Source organism: Manis pentadactyla, chromosome 11 (genome assembly GCF_030020395.1).
Source record: "Manis pentadactyla isolate mManPen7 chromosome 11, mManPen7.hap1, whole genome shotgun sequence".
Lineage (NCBI taxonomy): Eukaryota > Metazoa > Chordata > Mammalia > Pholidota > Manidae > Manis > Manis pentadactyla.
Window position 1 is genome coordinate 1935757 of NC_080029.1, and position 19210 is coordinate 1954966.

Below are 19210 nucleotides of genomic sequence, written 5' to 3' on the forward strand. Positions count from 1 at the left end.
GGCATGATATACTTAATGCAATGAAACAGAAGGGCCTTGAACCAAGGATACTGTATCCAGCACAATTATCATTTAAATACGAATGAGGGATTAAACAATTCCCAGACAAACATAAGTTGAGGGCATTTGCCTCCCACAAACCACCTCTACAGGATATTTTAAAGGGACTGCTCTAGATGGGAACACTCCTAAGGCTAAATAGATGTCACCAGAGAAAACAAAATCACAGCAAAGAAAGCAGAACAACCAAATACCAACTAAAGGCAAAAAGTAAAATCAACTATTCACAAAAGTAGTCAAAGGAAAGACAAAAAAGTACAGAATAAAACACCTAACATAAAAAGAATGGAGAAGGAAGAATAAGAAGGGAGAGAAATAAAGAATCACCACACTGTGTTTATAATAACTTAATAAGAGAGTTAAGGTAGACAGTTAGATAGTAAAGCGGCCACACTTAAACCTCTGGTAACCATGAGTCCAAAGCCTGCAATGGCGGTAAGTACATATCTTTCAATAATCACACTGAATGTAAATGGACTGAATGCACCAATCAAAAGACACAGACTAACAGAATGGATAAAAAAGCAAGACGCATCTATATGCTGCTTACAAGAGACTCACCTCAAACCCAACGACATACACAGACTAAAAGTCAAGGGATGGGAAAAAATATTTCATGCAAACAATAGGGAGAAAAAAGCAGGTGTTGCAGTACTTGTTTCAGACAAAATAGACTTCAAAACAAAGAAAGTAACAAGAGATAAAGAAGGACACTACATAATGATAAAGGGGTCAGTCCAACAAGGGAATATAACCATTATAAATATCTATGCACCCAACACAGGAGCACTGACATATGTGAAACAAATACTAACAGAACTAAAGGGGGAAATAGAATGCAATGCATTCATTTTAGGAGACTTTAACACACCTCTCACTCCAAAGGAGAGATCAACCAGACAGAATTAAGTAAGGACACAGAGGCACTGAACAACACACTAGAACAGATGGCCCTAATAGACATCTACAGAACTCTACATCCAAAAGCAACAGGATACACATTCTTCTCAAGTGCACATGGAACATTCTCCAGAATAGACCACATACTAGGCCACAAAAAGAGCCTCAGTAAATTCAAAAAGATTGAAATCCTACCAACCAACTTCTCAGACCACAAAGGTATAAAACTAGAAATAAATTGTACAAAGAAAGCAAAAAGGCTCACAAACACATGGAGGCTTAACAACATGCTCCTAAATAATCAATGGATCAATGACCAAATTAAAACAGAGATCAAGCAATACATGGAAACAAATGACAACAACAGCACAAAGCCCCAACTTCTGTGGGACGCAGCAAAGGCAGTTCTAAGAGGAAAGAATAGAGCAATCCAGGCCTATTTAAAGAAGGAAGAACAATCCCAAATGAATAGTCTAAAGTCACAATTATAGAAACTGGAAAAAGAAGAACAAATAAGGCCCAATGTCAGCAGAAGGAGGGACATAATACAGATCAGAGAAGAAATAAATAAAATTGAGGCGAATACAATAGAAAAAAATCAATGAAACCAAGAGCTGGTTCTTTGAGAAAATAAACAAAATAGATAAACCGCTAGCCAGACTTCTTGAGAGAAAAAGAAAGCCTACACACATAAACAGAATCAGAAACGAGAAAGGAAAAATCATAACAGACACTCCAGAAATACAAAGATTATTAGAGAATGCTATGAAAATCTATATGTTAAAAATCTGGATAACCTAGAAGAAATGGACAACTTTCTAGAAAAATACAACCTTCCAAGACTGACCCAGGAAGAAACAGAAAATCTAAACAGACCAATTACCAGAGCAATGAAACTGAATCGGTAATCAAAAAACTACCCAAGAACAAAACCTCCAGACCAGATGCATTCACGGCTGAATTTTACCAGACATATAGAGATGACAGAATACCCATTCCCCTTAAAGTTTTCCAAAAAATAGAAGAGGAAGGAATACTTTCAAACTCATTCTACAAAGCCAGCATCACTCTAATACCAAAACCAGGCAAAGAACCCCACAAAAAAAGAAAACTACAGACCAATATCCCTGATGAACATAGATGTTAAAATACTCAACAAAATATTAGCAAACCGAATTTAAAAATACATCAAGAGGATCATACACCATGATCAAGTGGGATTCATCTCAGGGATGCAAGGATGGTAAAACATTCGAAAATCCATCAACATCATCCACCACATCAACAAAAAGGAGGACAAAAACCACATGATCATCTCCATAGATGCTGAAAAAGCATTCGACAAAATTCAACACCCATTCATGAAAAAAACTCTCAGCAAAATGGGTATAGAGGGCAAGTACCTCAACATAATAAAGACCATATATGACAAACCCACAGCCAAAATCATACTTAACAGCAAGAAGCTGAAAGCTTTTCACCTAAGATCGGGAACAAGACAGGGATGCCCACTCTCCCCACTGCTATTTACCATAGTACTGGAGGTCCTAGCCACGGCAATCATACAATACGAAGAAATACAAGGCATCCAGATCGGTAAAGAAGAAGTCAAACTGTCACTATTTGCAGATGACATGATATTGTACATAAAAAACCCTAAAGAATCCACTCCAAAACTACTAGAATATCTGAATTCAGCAAAATTGCAGGATACAAAATACACAGAAATCTGTTGCATTCCTATACACTAATGATGAACTAGCAGAAAGAGAAGTCAGGAAAACAATTCCATTCACAATTGCATCAAAAAGAATAAAATTCCTAGGAATAAACCTAACCAAGGAAGTGAAAGTCTTCCTTTTTCCGCCTGGCTTATTTCACTGAGCATAATACCCTCTAGCTCCATCCATGTTGTTGCAAATGGTAGGATTTGTTTTCTTCTTATGGCTGAATAATATTCCATTGTGTATATGTACCACCTCTTCTTTATCCATTCATCTACTGATGGACACGTAGGTCTGTCTGAAAACTATGGGACACTCTTAAGAGAAATTAAAGAGGACACTAACAAATGGAAACTCATCCCATGCTCTTGGCTAGGAAGAATTAGTATTGTCAAAATGGCCATCCTGCCCAAAGCACTCTACAGATGCAATGCAATCCCTATCAAAATACCAACAGCATTCTTCAACAAACTGGAACAAACTGTTCTAAAATTCATACGGAACCACAAAAGACCCCGAATAGCCAAAGCAATCCTGAGAAGGAAGGATAAAGCAGGGGGGATCTTACTCCCCAACTTCAAGCCCTACTACAAAGCCACAGTAATCAAGACAATTTGGTACTGGCACAAGAACAGAGCCACAGACCAGTGGAACAGAATAGAGACTCCAAACATGAACCCACACATATATGGCCAATTAATATATGATAAAGGAGCCATGGACATACAATGGGGAAATGACAGCCTCTTCAACAGCTGGTGTTGACAAAATTGAACAGCTACATGCAAGAGAATGAAACTGGATCATTGTCTAACCCCACACACAAAAGTAAACTCGAAATGGATCAAAGACCTGAATGTAAGTCATGAAACCATAAAACTCTTAGAAAAAAACATAGGCAAAAATCTCTTGGACATAAACATAAGCAACTTCTTCATGAACATATCTCCCCGGGCAAGGGAAACAAAAGCAAAAATGAACAAGTAGGAATATATCAAGCTGAAAAGCTTCTGTACAGCAAAGGACACCATCAGTAGAACAAAAAGGCATCCCACAGTATGGGAGAATATATTCATAAATCACATATCCGATAAGGGGTTGACATCTAAAATATATAAAGAGCTCATGCACCTCACCAAACAAAAAGCAAATAATCCAATTAAAAAATGCGCAGAGGAGCTGAACAGACACTTCTCTGAAGAAGGAATTCAGATGGCCAACAGACACATGGAATGATGCTCCACATCGCTAATCATCAGAGAAATGCAAATTAAAACCACAATGAGGTATCACCTCACCCCAGTAAGGATGGCCACCATCCAAAAGATAACAACAACAAATGTTGGTGAGGTTGTGGAGAAAGGGGAACCCTCCTACACTGCTGCTGGGAATGTAAATTAGTTCAACCATTGTGGAAAGCAGTATGGAGGTTCCTCAAAAAACTCAAAATAGAAATACCATTTGACCCAGGAATTCCACTCCTAGCCATTTACCCTAAGAATGCAGCAGCCCAGTTTGAAAAAGACAGATGCACCCCTATGTTTATCGCAGCACTATTTACAATAGCCAAGAAATGGAAGCAACCTACGTGTCCATCAGTAGACGAATGGATAAAGAAGAGGTGGTACATATACACAATGGAATATTATTCAGCCATAAGAAGAAAACAAATCCTACCATTTGCAACAACATGGATGGAGCTAGAGGGTATTATGCTCAGTGAAATAAGCCAGGCGGAAAAAGACAAGTACCAAATGATTTCACTCCTCTGTGGAGTATAAGAACAAAGGAAAAACTGAAGGAACAAAACAGCAGCAGACTCACAGAACCCAAGAAAGGACTAACAGCTACCAAAGGGAAAGGGACTGGGGAAGATGGGTGGGAAGGGAGGGATAAGGGGAAAAAAAGGGACATTACTATTAGCAGACATAATGAAGGGGGGGCACGGGGAGGGCTGTGCATCACAGAAAAGACAAGTAGTGATTCTACAGCATCTTACTATGCTGATGGACAGTGACTGTAATGGGGTATGTGGGGGGGACTTAATGATGGGGAGAGTCTAGTAAACATAATGTTGCTCATGTAATTGTAGACTAATGATACCAAAATTAAAAAAAAATAAAATAAAGGGGGAATCCCTCTTTATAGGTTAGTCCCAGGGGCTGAGAACAGAGAGTGACACCTGACTCAGAGAAGACCACTGGTGGGTGCTAACACTTCTGGATGAACAGCGGTTGGTTGGGCAGCAGCAAAGACAGCAATGGTCAGACTCCCCCAGTCCACTGGACCCTAGGTCAGGTCAAGGAAAAGAAATCCACCCCTGTTCCCAGAAGTCAAACCACAGAACATCAGAGACAAAGTATGTGGCTGGAAGAGAGCCAGCAAGGCTTACCTGCAAGGAAGAGTTAGACCAGAAGGTGACTTCTTACTGTAGCAGGAGAAGCCAGGGATTATGGGACAATATCATCAAAACACAGAAAGAACAAAAATAGGCACACTTCATGTATGTAAACTATACCTCAATTAAGTTATTTAAAAGAAAAAATTAGAAAAAGGAGGAGAGAAATAGTGACCCAACAAAACTATTTCAGGAATGAGAATGAATAAATACATTTTTGGCTAAATAAAAACAGAAAAATTTACCAAAGAGTCTTATAAAGAAACATCGTAAGGATACACTTTAGGAAACATAAAAGTGATCAAAGAAGGAAAGTCTAAGATGCAAGACAGAATGACGAATAAATAAACTGATTATATTTGGGTAAATCTAAACACACTGATGATATAAAAAGTAACAAAAGTTTGTGAAGCTTAAACACAGAGCTAAGATGGAAGGGGCATGACTGCAGCAAGACCACCTCGTTCTAAGGCATGTGCTCCAGGAGGCACGCGGGATGCAAGCAGCTGTCCACGTCAAGACTAATGACAGAAGAAGAGAAACACACAGGGGTGTGTGTCTAAGGCCCGAAGAGAACAGCAGCCCAGCCCCCGAGGCCCTGCGTCCCCACTGCCTGCCGCTCCTGTGTGCCGGCTGCATCCACGGGCTGGAGGGCAGCAAGCGCCATCAAGGCTCCCAGCACAGCGCTTTCAATTAGAGGTTCTAACCACCACTAAGAACCTAAAATTGTCCCTAAGGTAAAACATGTTCCAGGTTTCAAAGAGGCAGCTACACGACTGGACACCTGGGTCACAGCAGGAGCCTGCTTAGGGTCAGGAATACATCTCTCTGATAAATGGAAGCCAAGGCTGGGGAGGGCTTCCAACAGCCTCTCCTAATGTGGACCTTCACATTTTGTCCCTCAGGACTGGGAGTGCTGGGACTTCACGTCTGGAACACTATCCTCTCTCCAAGCTGTGGTTTCTAACTTCCAAAACCATTAGTCCTAACACTGTACTTGGCATGGTTTTAAACTAAAGCAGAAATTTCCAGTAAAAATTAGCAAGATACTAACTTTATTTTAACATGTATAGTGACTACTGAAAAAGTATGTTATATCATAATATTTTAAGAACACTGACATTTCAAAATGAGTAACAAATTTAGAGTATACGTGCGCTGAAGAGCACTGCCTGCCGGGCAGAGGGCCTCTCACCCACTGTCTTGCACATCTAGATCGTCAAACATCTGGATCAGGGAGATGGCAACTTCATATACATCCTTTGTGATCACGGGCTCCTCCGGGAGATGAGGAGAAAGCTAAAAACAGGAAAAGAAAAGGCTGAAATACCACAACAGGATTACAGGGGGAGTTCAGAGGTTGGATGGTGACTCTCTCCGCCAGTACATCACTGTAACAAATGCCCCAAATAAAAATAGTATCACTTGCAGCCAACATCTGAGCACTTGCTGAGTGTCGAGCACTGGCCATCCCCAGTACATCCCGGGATACGCCCCAGATCGCCCCTGGAGCTAGGATGGAGTCAGAGTCTGCACACCCAGGTGAAAGCCATATGGAGCCCCAGCACGCTGCTCCAGGAGCTCAGGGCGAGTCTGATCCCAGAGCCAGTGCCCTTCCGCCTGTCAAACACCCCCTCCACCAAAGGAGCCCTGAGATGTCCACACCGAGGATGTAGGAAGCAGCCCTTGAAAAGCACACGCACCGGGAAAAGGTGACCCCCCCATGTAACCTGCCAAAACATACGCATGACCACGGTACCTGTGTCTGCCAAGGCCAAGGAAGATCAGGCAACTGCTTTTACTTGTGTACTAAAACAAAGCCGGATTGCCCAGCTAGCTTAGGTACACTCGTAAGGCATCCCTGCAGAGCCCTGGGGCTCAGAAGGAAGAGCACACAAGTCCACAGCTGTGGGACTGGGCCACCACTGGGCATCTCTCTCCAATATCCACACAACAGCCATGGCCTAATTTCCACAAAACCATTTTATGGCCTTACTGGGTTGTTTTCACCAAGAACAGAGGGTTTTTTTCATTTACTTAGTAACTTTATTTATCAAATATTATATGCAAGACATTGCATTTGACTTTGTGAAGGACACATCAAAATAAGTCTTCAGGTGATAACTATAAATGCAAACTTTTTTCCCACAATTTTTACTTAGAATAAATTAAGTACTCAAATTTAGTAAGTTTAGTATTTGAATCCATTTTTCATTATTACGATTCTCTACTAATGTATGTATGACAAGGTGACTTTCATTTTAATCAATAATTTGAACAAGCATGCCTAATAAATCTGTTCTTGATGTTCAATCTTTACCTTAATTTTCTACCTTATGCAAACAATAACCAGTATTTACTGTAACACAGCTATACAAAAAGAAACACAAAAAAGTGTACTTCCACAAATACCAATAGTGACATCCAAACCCATCCAGAATGATTCTCCTACCAGCAAGCAAACCATGTTTTGAAAAAGCATGTCTCTGATTCACAAGAATTTCACTGAATTCTAGAACCAAGCCCGGAGAATATCCAAGCACACTGACAAGGTAACAGACACGGCCACTTCTCTGAGCGGCCTGGACAAAAGTGACAAAGGAAATACCCGGTGATGGGCCCACGGGTCCGGCTGCTGAATTCGTCCCCTCCTGTGTATGGGCATCAGGGGAAGAGAGGGCAAGTTCCCCGATGTCCTGGACTGCATGGTGCCAGAGAAAACAGACACATCAAAGTGCGTAGGGCAGACGGTGGTGAGCAGGGAAGGGGGCGGGAATGCAGAGGCAGGATGACTCCCGCCCCCCAGCCCCCCGCACTGAAGTGTCTGGAGACCATGACTCTCTTGTCAACAGAATGAGGCGGAAGCGCCAGTGTTCCTGCTCCAGGCTGAGTCTCGAGCCCCGCACTCTGACATCACCATGAGATGGCCCTACCCAGGCTGCCAGCTGGTCCCAGGGCAGCGAGAGGCACATGCAGCAAGTGAGAGGAAGGGCCCCACAGGTAGGGGACCGAGGGGTGAATGCGGCCGGGCACCATTCAGGGGTAAAATGGCATTCCAGTCCACCTCACACCAAGCTCCAGAAAAATGCATTACAGCAAAACTGTACACAGGAGGACACAAAAGCCCTACCCTAGGGTGGAGGGACACGCCCCAGAATGACCCCTGGGGGCTGGGTGGCGGGCAGCGCTCCGCCTCTGGACTCCTGTAGACCACGGGTGTTCGCTTCATGATCTCAGTGTAGTGCAGTTTATGGGCACCGCAGGACCCAAGGATAGGTGGCTTTCCAGAAAATCAGGGTGGCCAACAGAGTGAAATACTGCAGAGAGGCCAGGAGAGCTCAGGGCTGAGCACCCAAGATGAGGGCGTGGGGCGGCCGAGAAGACACCATAGGCTCAGAAGTCTGGCAAGAGCTCTGAGAACCATGGGACTTAGAGAGGGTACTTTTTTTTTTTTTTTTTTTTGGTAGATAATTATTTTTTATTGAAGGGTAGTTGACACACAGTATTACATTACATTAGTTTCAGGTGTACAACATAGTGATTCAACATTTATATACATGACAATTCTAGGTACCAGCTATCACCATACCAAGCTGTTACAATATCTTGACTATACTCATTACATCCCGGTCACTTATTATTTTACCATTGGAAGTGTGTACTTTTTTTGTTTTTTGTTTTTTTTGTGAGGACATCTCTCATATTTATTGATCAAATGGTTAACAACAATAAAATTCTGTATAGGGGAGTCAATGCTCAATGCACAATCATTAATCCACCCCAAGCCTAATTTTCGTCAGTCTCCAATCTTCTGAGGCATAACAAACAAGTTCTTCCATGGAGAACAAATTCTTACATAGTGAATAAGTTACATGGTGAACGGTACAAGGGCAGCCATCACAGAAACCTTCGGTTTTGCTCATGCATTATGAACTATAAACAGTCAGTTCAAATATGAATACTCATTTGATTTTTATACTTGATTTATATGTGGATACCACATTTCTCTCTTTATTATTATTATTTTTAATAAAATGCTGAAGTGGTAGATAGATACAAGATAAAGATAGAAAACATAGTTTAGTGTTGTAAGGGAGCAAATGTAGATGATCAGGTGTGTGCCTGTAGCCTATGTGTTAATCCAAGCTAGACAAGGGCAATAAAACATCCACGTATGCAGAAGATTTCTCTCAGAACAGGGGTGTGAGGTTCTAAGCCTCACCTCTATTGATCCCCAATTTCTCACCTGATGACCCCCCTGCGACTGTGCCTGTCTTAGGTTGTTCCTCCCTTGAGGAATCTTACCCGTTAGAGAGCGTACTTTTTAGGGTGAGAGAGACTCAGTTCTGATTAACCGTTGGCAAGAAAGGGACGGTGAAGAAGGAGCAAGTACGAGAAAGACAGGGGAACCAGGGGTCAGATGAGGCCACAGAGGGAGGCGGGCGGGCCAGAAGGCTGAGCTCCCTGGGAGGGCAGACTCCTCCCCGTGACACTGGCCAGGGGTTCAGGGAGTACGACGGCAGAACAGTGACAGTGATAAAGTCAGGGTTTTAAGGAAATCCTCGGACTCCAAAAACTATGTAACAAAATTTTTATAAAATATCATTTTTATAAAGCTTAAGATTAACATAGTTAAGTCATGGGTATTCATTCACTGAAATATTTACTGAGCACCTATCAGGCACCAAAGACAGGATGCTTGGCACACATGCCCAGCCATGTCTTTTCCAGCCTGCAGCAGGGGCCCAGCTGCCCGGTAGCTGGCTGCGCTGACCCCACGGGCTCAGACAGCCAGTGCTCAGACCCGACCCAAGCCCCTCACACCGTCAGTGTGAGCTCTGACACATAATGCATAATACAAAACGCAAAATAGACATCAACAGGAATTAACTAGACTTCAGCCAGTTGCAGAGACTTGTAAAACACCATTCGTCTTATATTTCAAAATGGGTCAGAAAATGCAAAAATTCTAGATGTTATGAACAAGTGCCCTCTCCCCTCCACCTTGAATATGCGCTGCACTCAGTGACTTGTTTCCAAAGAGTTCAGTGAGAAAAGTAGAGACAGGTCCCTTTGCCCAGTTGACATCTCAGCAGGGGACAGACGATAAGACAAGCCAAACACACATGCACATGTCAACATATACATACGTAGAGAAAAGGAAGGGAGGGTGCTGGGGGGGCGGCGATGGGCCTGGCAGACACTGTCTTGGCCAGGAGACCGAGATAGGCCTCACCAGAGATGAGCCGCGGTGTACCTATGAGGTGACGATCAGAACGCAGCCCCCATGGCCTCCCTCCCCAGAACCCACAGCCCAGGCTAATCATGAGAAAACCTCAGAAAAATCCCATTAGCAGGGCATCCCACAAAATACCTGCCAGCACTCCTAAAAACTGTCAAGCCATCAAAATGAGAGGAATCTGAGAAACTGCCACCACACAGGCACCCCGGAGCCACGCAGACCAAAAGCAACTTGGGGTCCAGGGACAGGAAAGGGTGCCAGGGAGCACAGCGTGTTCACATCACCTCAAGTCTCATCAGTCCTAAACTGTGGTAGCCTCTCAGCCCCAACAGCTTGTTTTTTAAGTGCTACAAGGTAAATGTTAACTGTAGAATCTAGGTGACGGACATGTGGGTGTCCACTATAAAATTCTTTCACCTTTTCTGTCCTTTTGAAATACTGTCATTTAAAAAGTCGGAAAAAAAAGAGGTGCTCCATTTTTGTGGCCATCACAGGCCTCCTTGACACATTCAGACGTGACAAAACGTGTCTTCTTCCATGAGGCAGAACCCAGTCAGCCCAGGCACTGCAGCAGTGCCATCACATCAAAGCTGCTCTTATTGAGAGCCAAACCCCCCTGAGAGCAATCAGGCAGCATGACACCCGCCCTTGGGCCCCGCAGACCCCACCTCCTGGGACCTACTTTCTAGCAAGGCATGACCCACACGGGCCCCCAGGGAGCCTTTTGACCCTCACGGAGTTCTCTGGCCCGAGAAGGCTGAGAAACCCCGGCCTACAGGACACCTTGCATGGGTGCAAAGCTGTTCTCTGGAGCACCATTCTTAATAATAAAAGACTGGAAGCACTGGAGACTAGTCCAAGACTGGTATATTCACATGAACATAATGTGGCTTTTAGCTAAAAAAGAGGAATGAAGAAACTATATACTAATAGGAAGATGTGAAAAGATAAGTGAAGAAAGCAGGGTGCGCGTGGAAGGCCACCGCCCCTGGGGAAGGAGAGGCAATCGGGCCGGGCAGGAGCTGTGCAGCCAGACGGGGATGGGAAGGAGGTGCTCTGCACCCGCTCCTGCTTCCTGATTTCCAAATCCCATGAATGGACCGCCCATACGAAAACAATCCCAAACCGACTGCGGCTCTCCCTGAGAATGTACCATCACAGTTCTCCGTCACCACAGCCCTATCCCCCTTCAGGCACAGCAACACAACTCACATCAGAAAATAAACTGAAGTAAAATTTCCTCCCACTCCCAATGGAATCTATAATGTTGTAGTTGATTAAAATCTGACATTTTATTTTTCAACACCAACAAGGTCCCGCAGTTGCCGCAGAGATGATGCAGTGAGTGTTTACAGTGCCCACCGCTCACAACAGTAAGGCCAGGAGCGCCTTCCTTTTACTCTCGGCCAGCCCTGCCCCACACGCTCTGGCGCCCCGGTCCACTGGAGGCCCTGGGCTGCACCCAATGAATGCGGTTTAATCAGATGCAAGAGTACATTCACCATGGAACAAACAGGGCCTGCCACACACCTTGCTACGATGGATGTGCTCCAAATCATCGAGATAATACTCCTCAATTGAATGGGGTCTTCCTTCGACCTCATAAACATACGCAGGGTTCACCTTGTTCTGAACAGGGACAGCAAAGTAGTCAGCAAACTCTTTACAGTTGATGGTGGCTGACATCAGGACTACCTATAAAAATAAAAAAAACCGTCAAACAAACCCACTGTAATAACCAAAATGGAGCACTTTTATGATTCCAAGCTTGTTTCTGCTTTAATAACTTTAAACTTTTCATAGAAAGTGTTGATTCAGTCTCTAATATAACATGAATTACTCCAGTTTAAAGAATACTCAGACACCAACTTTTACTATTTCTCTTCAATGGTTTTATCAAATGAGAATCTACTTATCTCCAATGAAGCTAAGTTACAACCATTTACCTAAAAGGAAAACCAATTTAAAACAGAGCAAGTAACAAAATGATGTGTTCCAGAAAACTCAGGGAGATCAGTGGCAGAGGAAGACGAGGGACCCAGGAACCCTGGAGAGTCCCAGGAGGAGCAGGGTGGACCAGGCCCGACCGGAGCAGAGCGTGAGGCCTGGGGCGGACGACACGGCTCGGTTTCGCCAGAAAGCAGCACAGGGCACGACCCTAAGACCTCAGCCACGAGCAGCACAGCAGCACACCGCGGGGGCCCTGGGCGAGGGGCAGCCCGCCGAGAGTCTGCACGATGCCGGGCAGGGTGGACCCAGCTCCTGGGGCCGCCAGCTACCTCCTGGGGCCCACAGTCAGGACTTCTGCAGGATGAATCTCAGCAGAAACTTAACAACTTCACACAGGCGTCGGCAGTACAGGCATCACGTGAACTCCCTGTACTGCCCCTTGGACATTTGGAAAGGCGGCTCTGAGGGCCCAGTGGGGATGTCAGAGGGCCACCCTGACCCACGTCACAGACCACGGTCTTTACCTTCTGGGGACCAGAGCCTCATGAATGCTTGTCTGTTGCAGAGCCTGCCAACTAAGGCCCCTTCCAGGCTGCTCAGGCTGGCACTGCCCCCAGGGGGCCCTCGTCCTCCCCTCCAGACAGACAGATGGCAGTGTGCCCATGGCACCTGCTTGTCCAGGGCAGGTGCTCAGTCTGGCCAGCCAGAAGCCCAGTGGGCTGGGGGGTGGCACAGCGCCAGGGACCACCACAGGTCTCGGTGTAAGAGGAAGGGGAAAACTCCAGGCCCACCTGCCCACCTCCTGCACCAAAGCCTCTGACAGCCGCATTTTGTGTGTGTGTATTTTTTTTTTTTGGTACCATTAATCTACAATTACATGAAGAACATGGTTTACTAGGCTTCCCCCTTCACCAAGGCCCTCCCCACAAACCCCATTACAACAGTACACATGCTAATTGTAAGGCCCCCTTTCTTCTTCCCCCCCTTATCCCTCCCTACCCACCCATCCTCCCCAGTCCCTTTCCCTTTGGTAACTGTTAGTCCATTCTTGGGTTCTGTGATTCTGCTGCTGTTTTTTTCCTTCAGTTTTTTTCTTCGTTCTTATACTGCACATAGGAGTAAAATCATTTGGTACTTGTCTTTCTCCGCCTGGCTTATTTCACTGAGCATAATACCCTCTAGCTCCATCCATGTTGTTGCAAATGGTAGTATTTGTTTTCTTCTTATGGCTGAATAATATTCCATTGTGTATATGTACCACCTCTTCTTTATCCATTCATCTACTGATGGGCACTTAGGTTGCTTCCATTTCTTGGCTATTGTAAATAGTGCTGCGATAAACATAGAGGTGCATCTGTCTTTTTCAAACTGGGCTGTTGCATTCTTAGGGTAAATTCCTAGAAGTAGAATTCCTAGGTCAGATGGTATTTCTAAGCAGCTCTTTTTTTTTAATAAAGTAGTGAAAAATGGGATTTCTGAGAGTTCCAAAAAACTTACTACAAAACCATCTAGGACTTGCCTTCTAATTTCTTGGCCTGACTACATCTACCATTTAAGGTTTTATCTAGAAAATATTCTGCTTCTTGCATTTTTTAATAAACCATGACCATACTGAAACCGACAAACCACTTATCTACTTTATATTCCCGACTGCCATTTTCAGCAGTGTGGGAGCTATTTCAGAATCCACTCACATGCTCTCTCTGCTACTGAAAACGGAAGTACACATAATTGAGTCATTATCATAGAGTGAAGGAGAAAAGCCTCAAAATAACAACCAAGAAAGGCCGGGTTTACTGAGCATTCCTCAGTGTCAAATTTAGGGTCCCAACGAGGCTTGAGGTGCCAACCCTGGTCATGCACTGTCATCTCAAGGCATGAGACAGCAATGGCGACAGGCAGGCTTGCTTGGTGGGGGGCAGGCCCACCAGGCAGTCCTGACACCCCCACCCAGAGGGCGGGGAGATGACGCACATGGAGACAAAATACTTGGCGTTTCAACAGCAACTGTCTACCACAGCTCCATGCCTGCGACGGAGTGCCAGCTCCACCACGGGAGCCTTTACAGCACCGTTTCTGAGAGACCCCAGCTTAGTGGCACAGCTAGGCTGGCCACGGGCAGACCGCACAGCTATCATAAACCCTTTGCTATTTTGGCCTCATTCATGCCTTCTTCCTTTCTGTTCAAGTAAGATGTAAACAGTGCCGACCATTGCCCCGGACTCCGTCAGCTGGTGACCTGAGTCCCTACACGTGTGCAGGGCCACCCTCCAGCTTCAGTGTGCTCTGGAGCTCTTAAAACAGAGACTGCCAGTGCGCCCACGTGCCCTTACTCTGTGGTGTGTGTGCAGCCGAGAGCGATGTGCAAATACCCGGCATCTCGTTAGAGTCGGCTATAATTACATCATTTTCTGCAGCCTAGAGGAAACTTTACAACTTAATGCATAATAACCTAGAAGTATTCCATACTCTGACCCTAAGAGGATGGCCTTTAGCCAGCTAACTGACAGATCTGGAGTAGTACAGGCGACAGTGAAGTTTATGGGTCACGGCCTTCAATTGTTTCTGTTAAAGAGAAACAAAACAAAACCTTAAATCATAACCCTGTACTCATGAAATTAACCTTACCTTCACAAATCGTGAATTTGTTCTTAGAAGTCTGCGGACGACCAGCAGCAGGAAATCCATTTCTTCAGTTCGCTCATGCACCTACAAAACAAACAGGCACCCCACATGGCACTAAGCAGCTGCAGGGACAGAGGGAACAGAACAGATGGTGGCACACCCCAGAGTCAGGCTGAGGCAGCTGTCTGCTCGAGGCTGCTCCCAGGATGGCTACGGCTACGGCTAGAAGGAAGCAAAGATCGTGGCCCACGAACCAGAAAGCCAAGGCCACGTGGGCCACTGTCCCCTCAGAGCTTCTCTCTGGGACCCTACTGGCACCTGGGCAGAGGCATGCTTCGCATCCCTGGCCTGCCCACTCAAGGCCAACAGTGCCCCCTGGGTCACCATGGCAACCAAAACCAGCCACCCACCCCAGCACAGAAGCCAGGCACCCACCTCCTGCACGGCCCTCATGCATCTCAAGTTATACTGTTAGTTTGGCAAGTACAGGGCCAAGGTGGGGCCTGTGGCAGTGTGTCCTGCCTGACGGACACGTGCCCTGACAGGCAGGGCTGCAGTTCCAAGGGTGGGCAAGGGAAGGCCCTGGAAAAGCTGGCTCGTTACGAGCAGATACACCAGCACCAGGTTAGGAGCTGAGGCCACAAGTGAGAGCAGCGTGGCAGGATTCACGCTGGTGGCTTAATGGGGGGCTCTATTGCTGGGGAAAGCAGGTGCTTCAGAGACCCCCAGGGAGAGCCAACCAAAGGTCTCGGCCACCCCAGCCTCCCTGCCCTGCCCCACCTCAGAACCAGAGGACAGCTAAGGGCCAGGCCACAGGTAGCTCTTCCTCTAAAAGAACCCAGTTACCCTGTCACTTAGGAGCTCCATGCACAAGGGGACAGTAAGGTTCTACACTGGGACATTTCTCTGCCAAAGCAGAGACACTGGTGCAAGGTCTGAAGGAGGGAGAGTTCTTCTCCTGTGACGGGCCTGGCCGTTCCTCCACAGTCAGCTGCACTCCAGGTCCCAGGACCCTCCTCAGCTCCTCAGAAGCAGAGTGCGGGTGATGTACAGGGAAGAGAAAACTACACACCCAAGTATCTCACGCGCATGATGGATGGAAATCCTGGCAGACACCATTATGAATCTAATTCTTACTTCATTCTATTACCAGACCCCAGAATATTTCCTCAACACACACACCCTGCCTCTTACTCAAGAAGGAAAGACAGAGGTGCTTTTCAGCAGAGAGGCCTAAAGGGACCTCTGCTAGTGACCACCCCCAGCTTCTCCAGGCTCTGGGACAGCCTGCCTCCCACTCCACCTAGTCTCTCTGGGTGCCCACAGCCCTCACCCTGCCGCTGGCCTCTCCCCACACAGAAACACTCTTGCCTTAGCAGGTAGCTTCTTCCCCAGGAGAGTGGCTGAGAGCAGAAATTAGGATTTATCTGCCCTTACAATCTCAGCACCAATGAGCCAGGATTTGAAAACCATTTACTGAATGAATGACTTCCCTGAGCTAGTCGTCTCTTTTTCAAGAGCTGAGAACACATTATCATTCTATTTTCCACTGCATGGCCATCTTCAACTTCATGCTCTCAGATTTCTTTTGAAATTCAGATCATCCCACACAACAGGAACAATATTGTTTATAAATCTAAAACTTCAGGTATATCCAACCCATTCATTCCTTAAGCAAACAATTATTAGAGCGCCTACCGGGTACAGGGGGCACTACGGACAACCAGCAGCAGGGAGCTGCTTGAACAGTGACAAGACCACTGTCGGTACCGGCCCCTACAGGGTGGCCAGCTTCCGTTCAGCTACCAGGGTACAGCTTCAGGAGAGAAGGCAGTCGGGGACGAGTGTGGACGGCACGTCCTCATGGATGTGTGTGCAGACAGGCAGACAGATGCCGATACGCAGCAAACGAGTAGAGGCCTCGGGAATTGGCTCTGGAGCTAATGCCTGGGGTGAGCCCCCAGTAAAAGGCCCCTAAATGGTGATACTGTGAACTCTGTTCACACCCCTTTGTGCAAACTGCCTATTATATTTGAATCTCATCTCCACCTAAAGACACTCAAAACGGCTAAAAGTCATGAAAAAAATTGTGAACCATAGTGTGCGTCGTGCTGCTTTGCAAAGAATAGATTCTTTTTCCACCTTTTACCCCCCAAACACCCCACAGTGGTTTAAAACCAAGTAAACGTACACAAGCTAGTAATGCACTTGCTCAGCTTCACCTGACCACATGCAGTGTTACCAACACCACACACACAGCAATAGGGGAGAACCCTCAACCCGCACTTGTACTGATTTTCTTAAAAAATATTACTGCCCTTGTTTTACTAGATGGAAAGTATCTGTAACATGCTCAAAATACCTCCACATGATTAGTTTTCTTAACTGTCTGATGTGACTCACACTTTACACCAGGGGTCGGCAGACTTTTCCTGTAAGAGGCCAGACAGCGAGTGTTCCCAGCTCTGCCCGATGTACTGTCTCTGCCCCAACCACTCATCTCTCCTTGTGGGGGGGCAGCAACAGTACACAAATGAGCAAAACTGTGTTCCCATAAAACTTTATTTACAAAAACAGGTACCAAAATTGGCCTGAGAGCTGCAGTCTGCCATCCCTCGACCTGAACAAGGAATCTTTTCATAGTCCTCAACCTCCCTGCCCATGTTTTGGAACTAAGAGCAAAGAATAAAACAGAAAGTCAACATTCAAAAGAAGAATGAGCAGACAGAGACCCAAAGTGTGCGAGGCACACGACAAGAGGGCATCCATAGTGACTCGCACTGTGCTGTCGCTACGCAAGAACAAGAACGTAAGGGCGGAGCTACATGAAGTCAGCACTTACTTCATCGATGAAGATGTGTGTGAATTCCATCAAACTCTTGGCACTAACTATTTTCTGAAGCAGGACTCCAGTGGTCACATAAATTAACTTGGTGTCTTCAGTTGCTATCTTTTCTAACCCTACCTAAAAGTGTGGAAAGGAAAGAAAAAGGAGAAATTTTTCAGGTTTAAATGGTTCACTTCTAACTACCAAAGAAGGCTATTCCATTTTAAAATGGAGGAAAGAAAGGGAACAAAAAAAATGATTGTATATCACAAAATAAACAGAGTCCAAATTACAAGTGACATTCTAAAGTTGATTTTCTTCTCCTTTTTTGAGGGGATGGGAGAGGGGAATTGGCTTATCTAGTCATACTGCCGAGATCATTTTTAAGTTAAGACAACTGTGTAGGAAGACATCTACATACAAGATAAAATATGTAAGTCATGACTCAGAATTCTCACTTCTTTCCTGTTCAACTGAGAAAGAAAAAGCTATTTTTAAGAAATTTAGAGTTTCATTCTTTTTAAAATTATGCAATAGTTCTTCTCTATAAGCTACTGGTTTCATTTTAACTTCCAGCAGAAAAAAATCACATCCTATCATCAACGTAGAGAACAAAAAGTGTCCAGTTGGGAGATGGCTCTCTCCCAGTCTCACCTGGTAGCCCACCAAACCACCCAAAGTCCAGGAGCGCTCTTTACTGATCCACCGGGCGATGCTGCTGGCCCCAATCTTCCGCGGCTGGGTGACCACGATGTTGCAGTGGGCAGAGCGCTGCATGCAGTGATCCAGCAGGTACTGCGGGAGCTGAGTGCTTTTGCCACTGCCCGTGGCACCGTGTATGATCACCACAGAATTACTCTCTATCAAAGAAATGACCTAGGATTTAAAAAACATTTCAAAATTGCCACAAAATTAACAACCAGGTAAAGTTAACACCTGTGAACCAAAACCTTTATCTTGTGATGACTTCCAGGACTTAGTTCCCTTTCATCTTTAGAAGTCTAATTATTACCTAACTGCCCGAACAGTACAGAAGACAGCCGGGACGTTACACGTGGCTGCTGTGTAGAGAACCAAGCCCGCCACCAACAGCTAACTGCCAGCAGCCACAGAAGGCCAGGCCGGCTCAACTTCAGATCCTTGGGTCTCCATTTCGCCTACAAAAATGGAAACACCGAAGTGGATTTCTTTAGCTCTTGCTAAGTGCAAATTTCTATTAAGACTGTGTAACGAACCTCCATGTAATTTAGAGAATATGAAAAGAGCTGTTATTACACTCAGATGGTTTACAATTTTCATTTGAAATTCTTCAGACACATTTTTAAACAAGCACCTTCCACTGGTCCACCTCCAGACTGTGGGGCATTTTTAAAACTGCAACCCAATCCCTCCCTTTCACTCTCCCACCTCCACCTTAAATTTAAACTCTTATCTCTCTAGCAATTGCTGTGGTCAGGGAATACAGATTAATTTGACTATTGGCT

General features: G+C 45.3%; 1 protein-coding gene across 2 annotated transcripts in view; it reads right to left on the bottom strand.

Annotated features, from left to right (window-relative positions):
* Nucleotides 1–19210, bottom strand: part of TDRD9 (tudor domain containing 9) — a 134007-nt gene that overhangs the window by 91209 nt on the left and 23588 nt on the right. For both annotated transcript variants that reach the window (XM_057488085.1, XM_057488086.1), the window contains 5 exons: nt 18381–18602; nt 17742–17864; nt 14903–14983; nt 11855–12019; nt 6278–6381 (listed from right to left, as the gene is read on the bottom strand). In XM_057488085.1, the coding sequence (XP_057344068.1) occupies nt 6278–6381; nt 11855–12019; nt 14903–14983; nt 17742–17864; nt 18381–18602 (695 nt within the window). The remainder of the gene's footprint in view (nt 1–6277; nt 6382–11854; nt 12020–14902; nt 14984–17741; nt 17865–18380; nt 18603–19210) is intronic.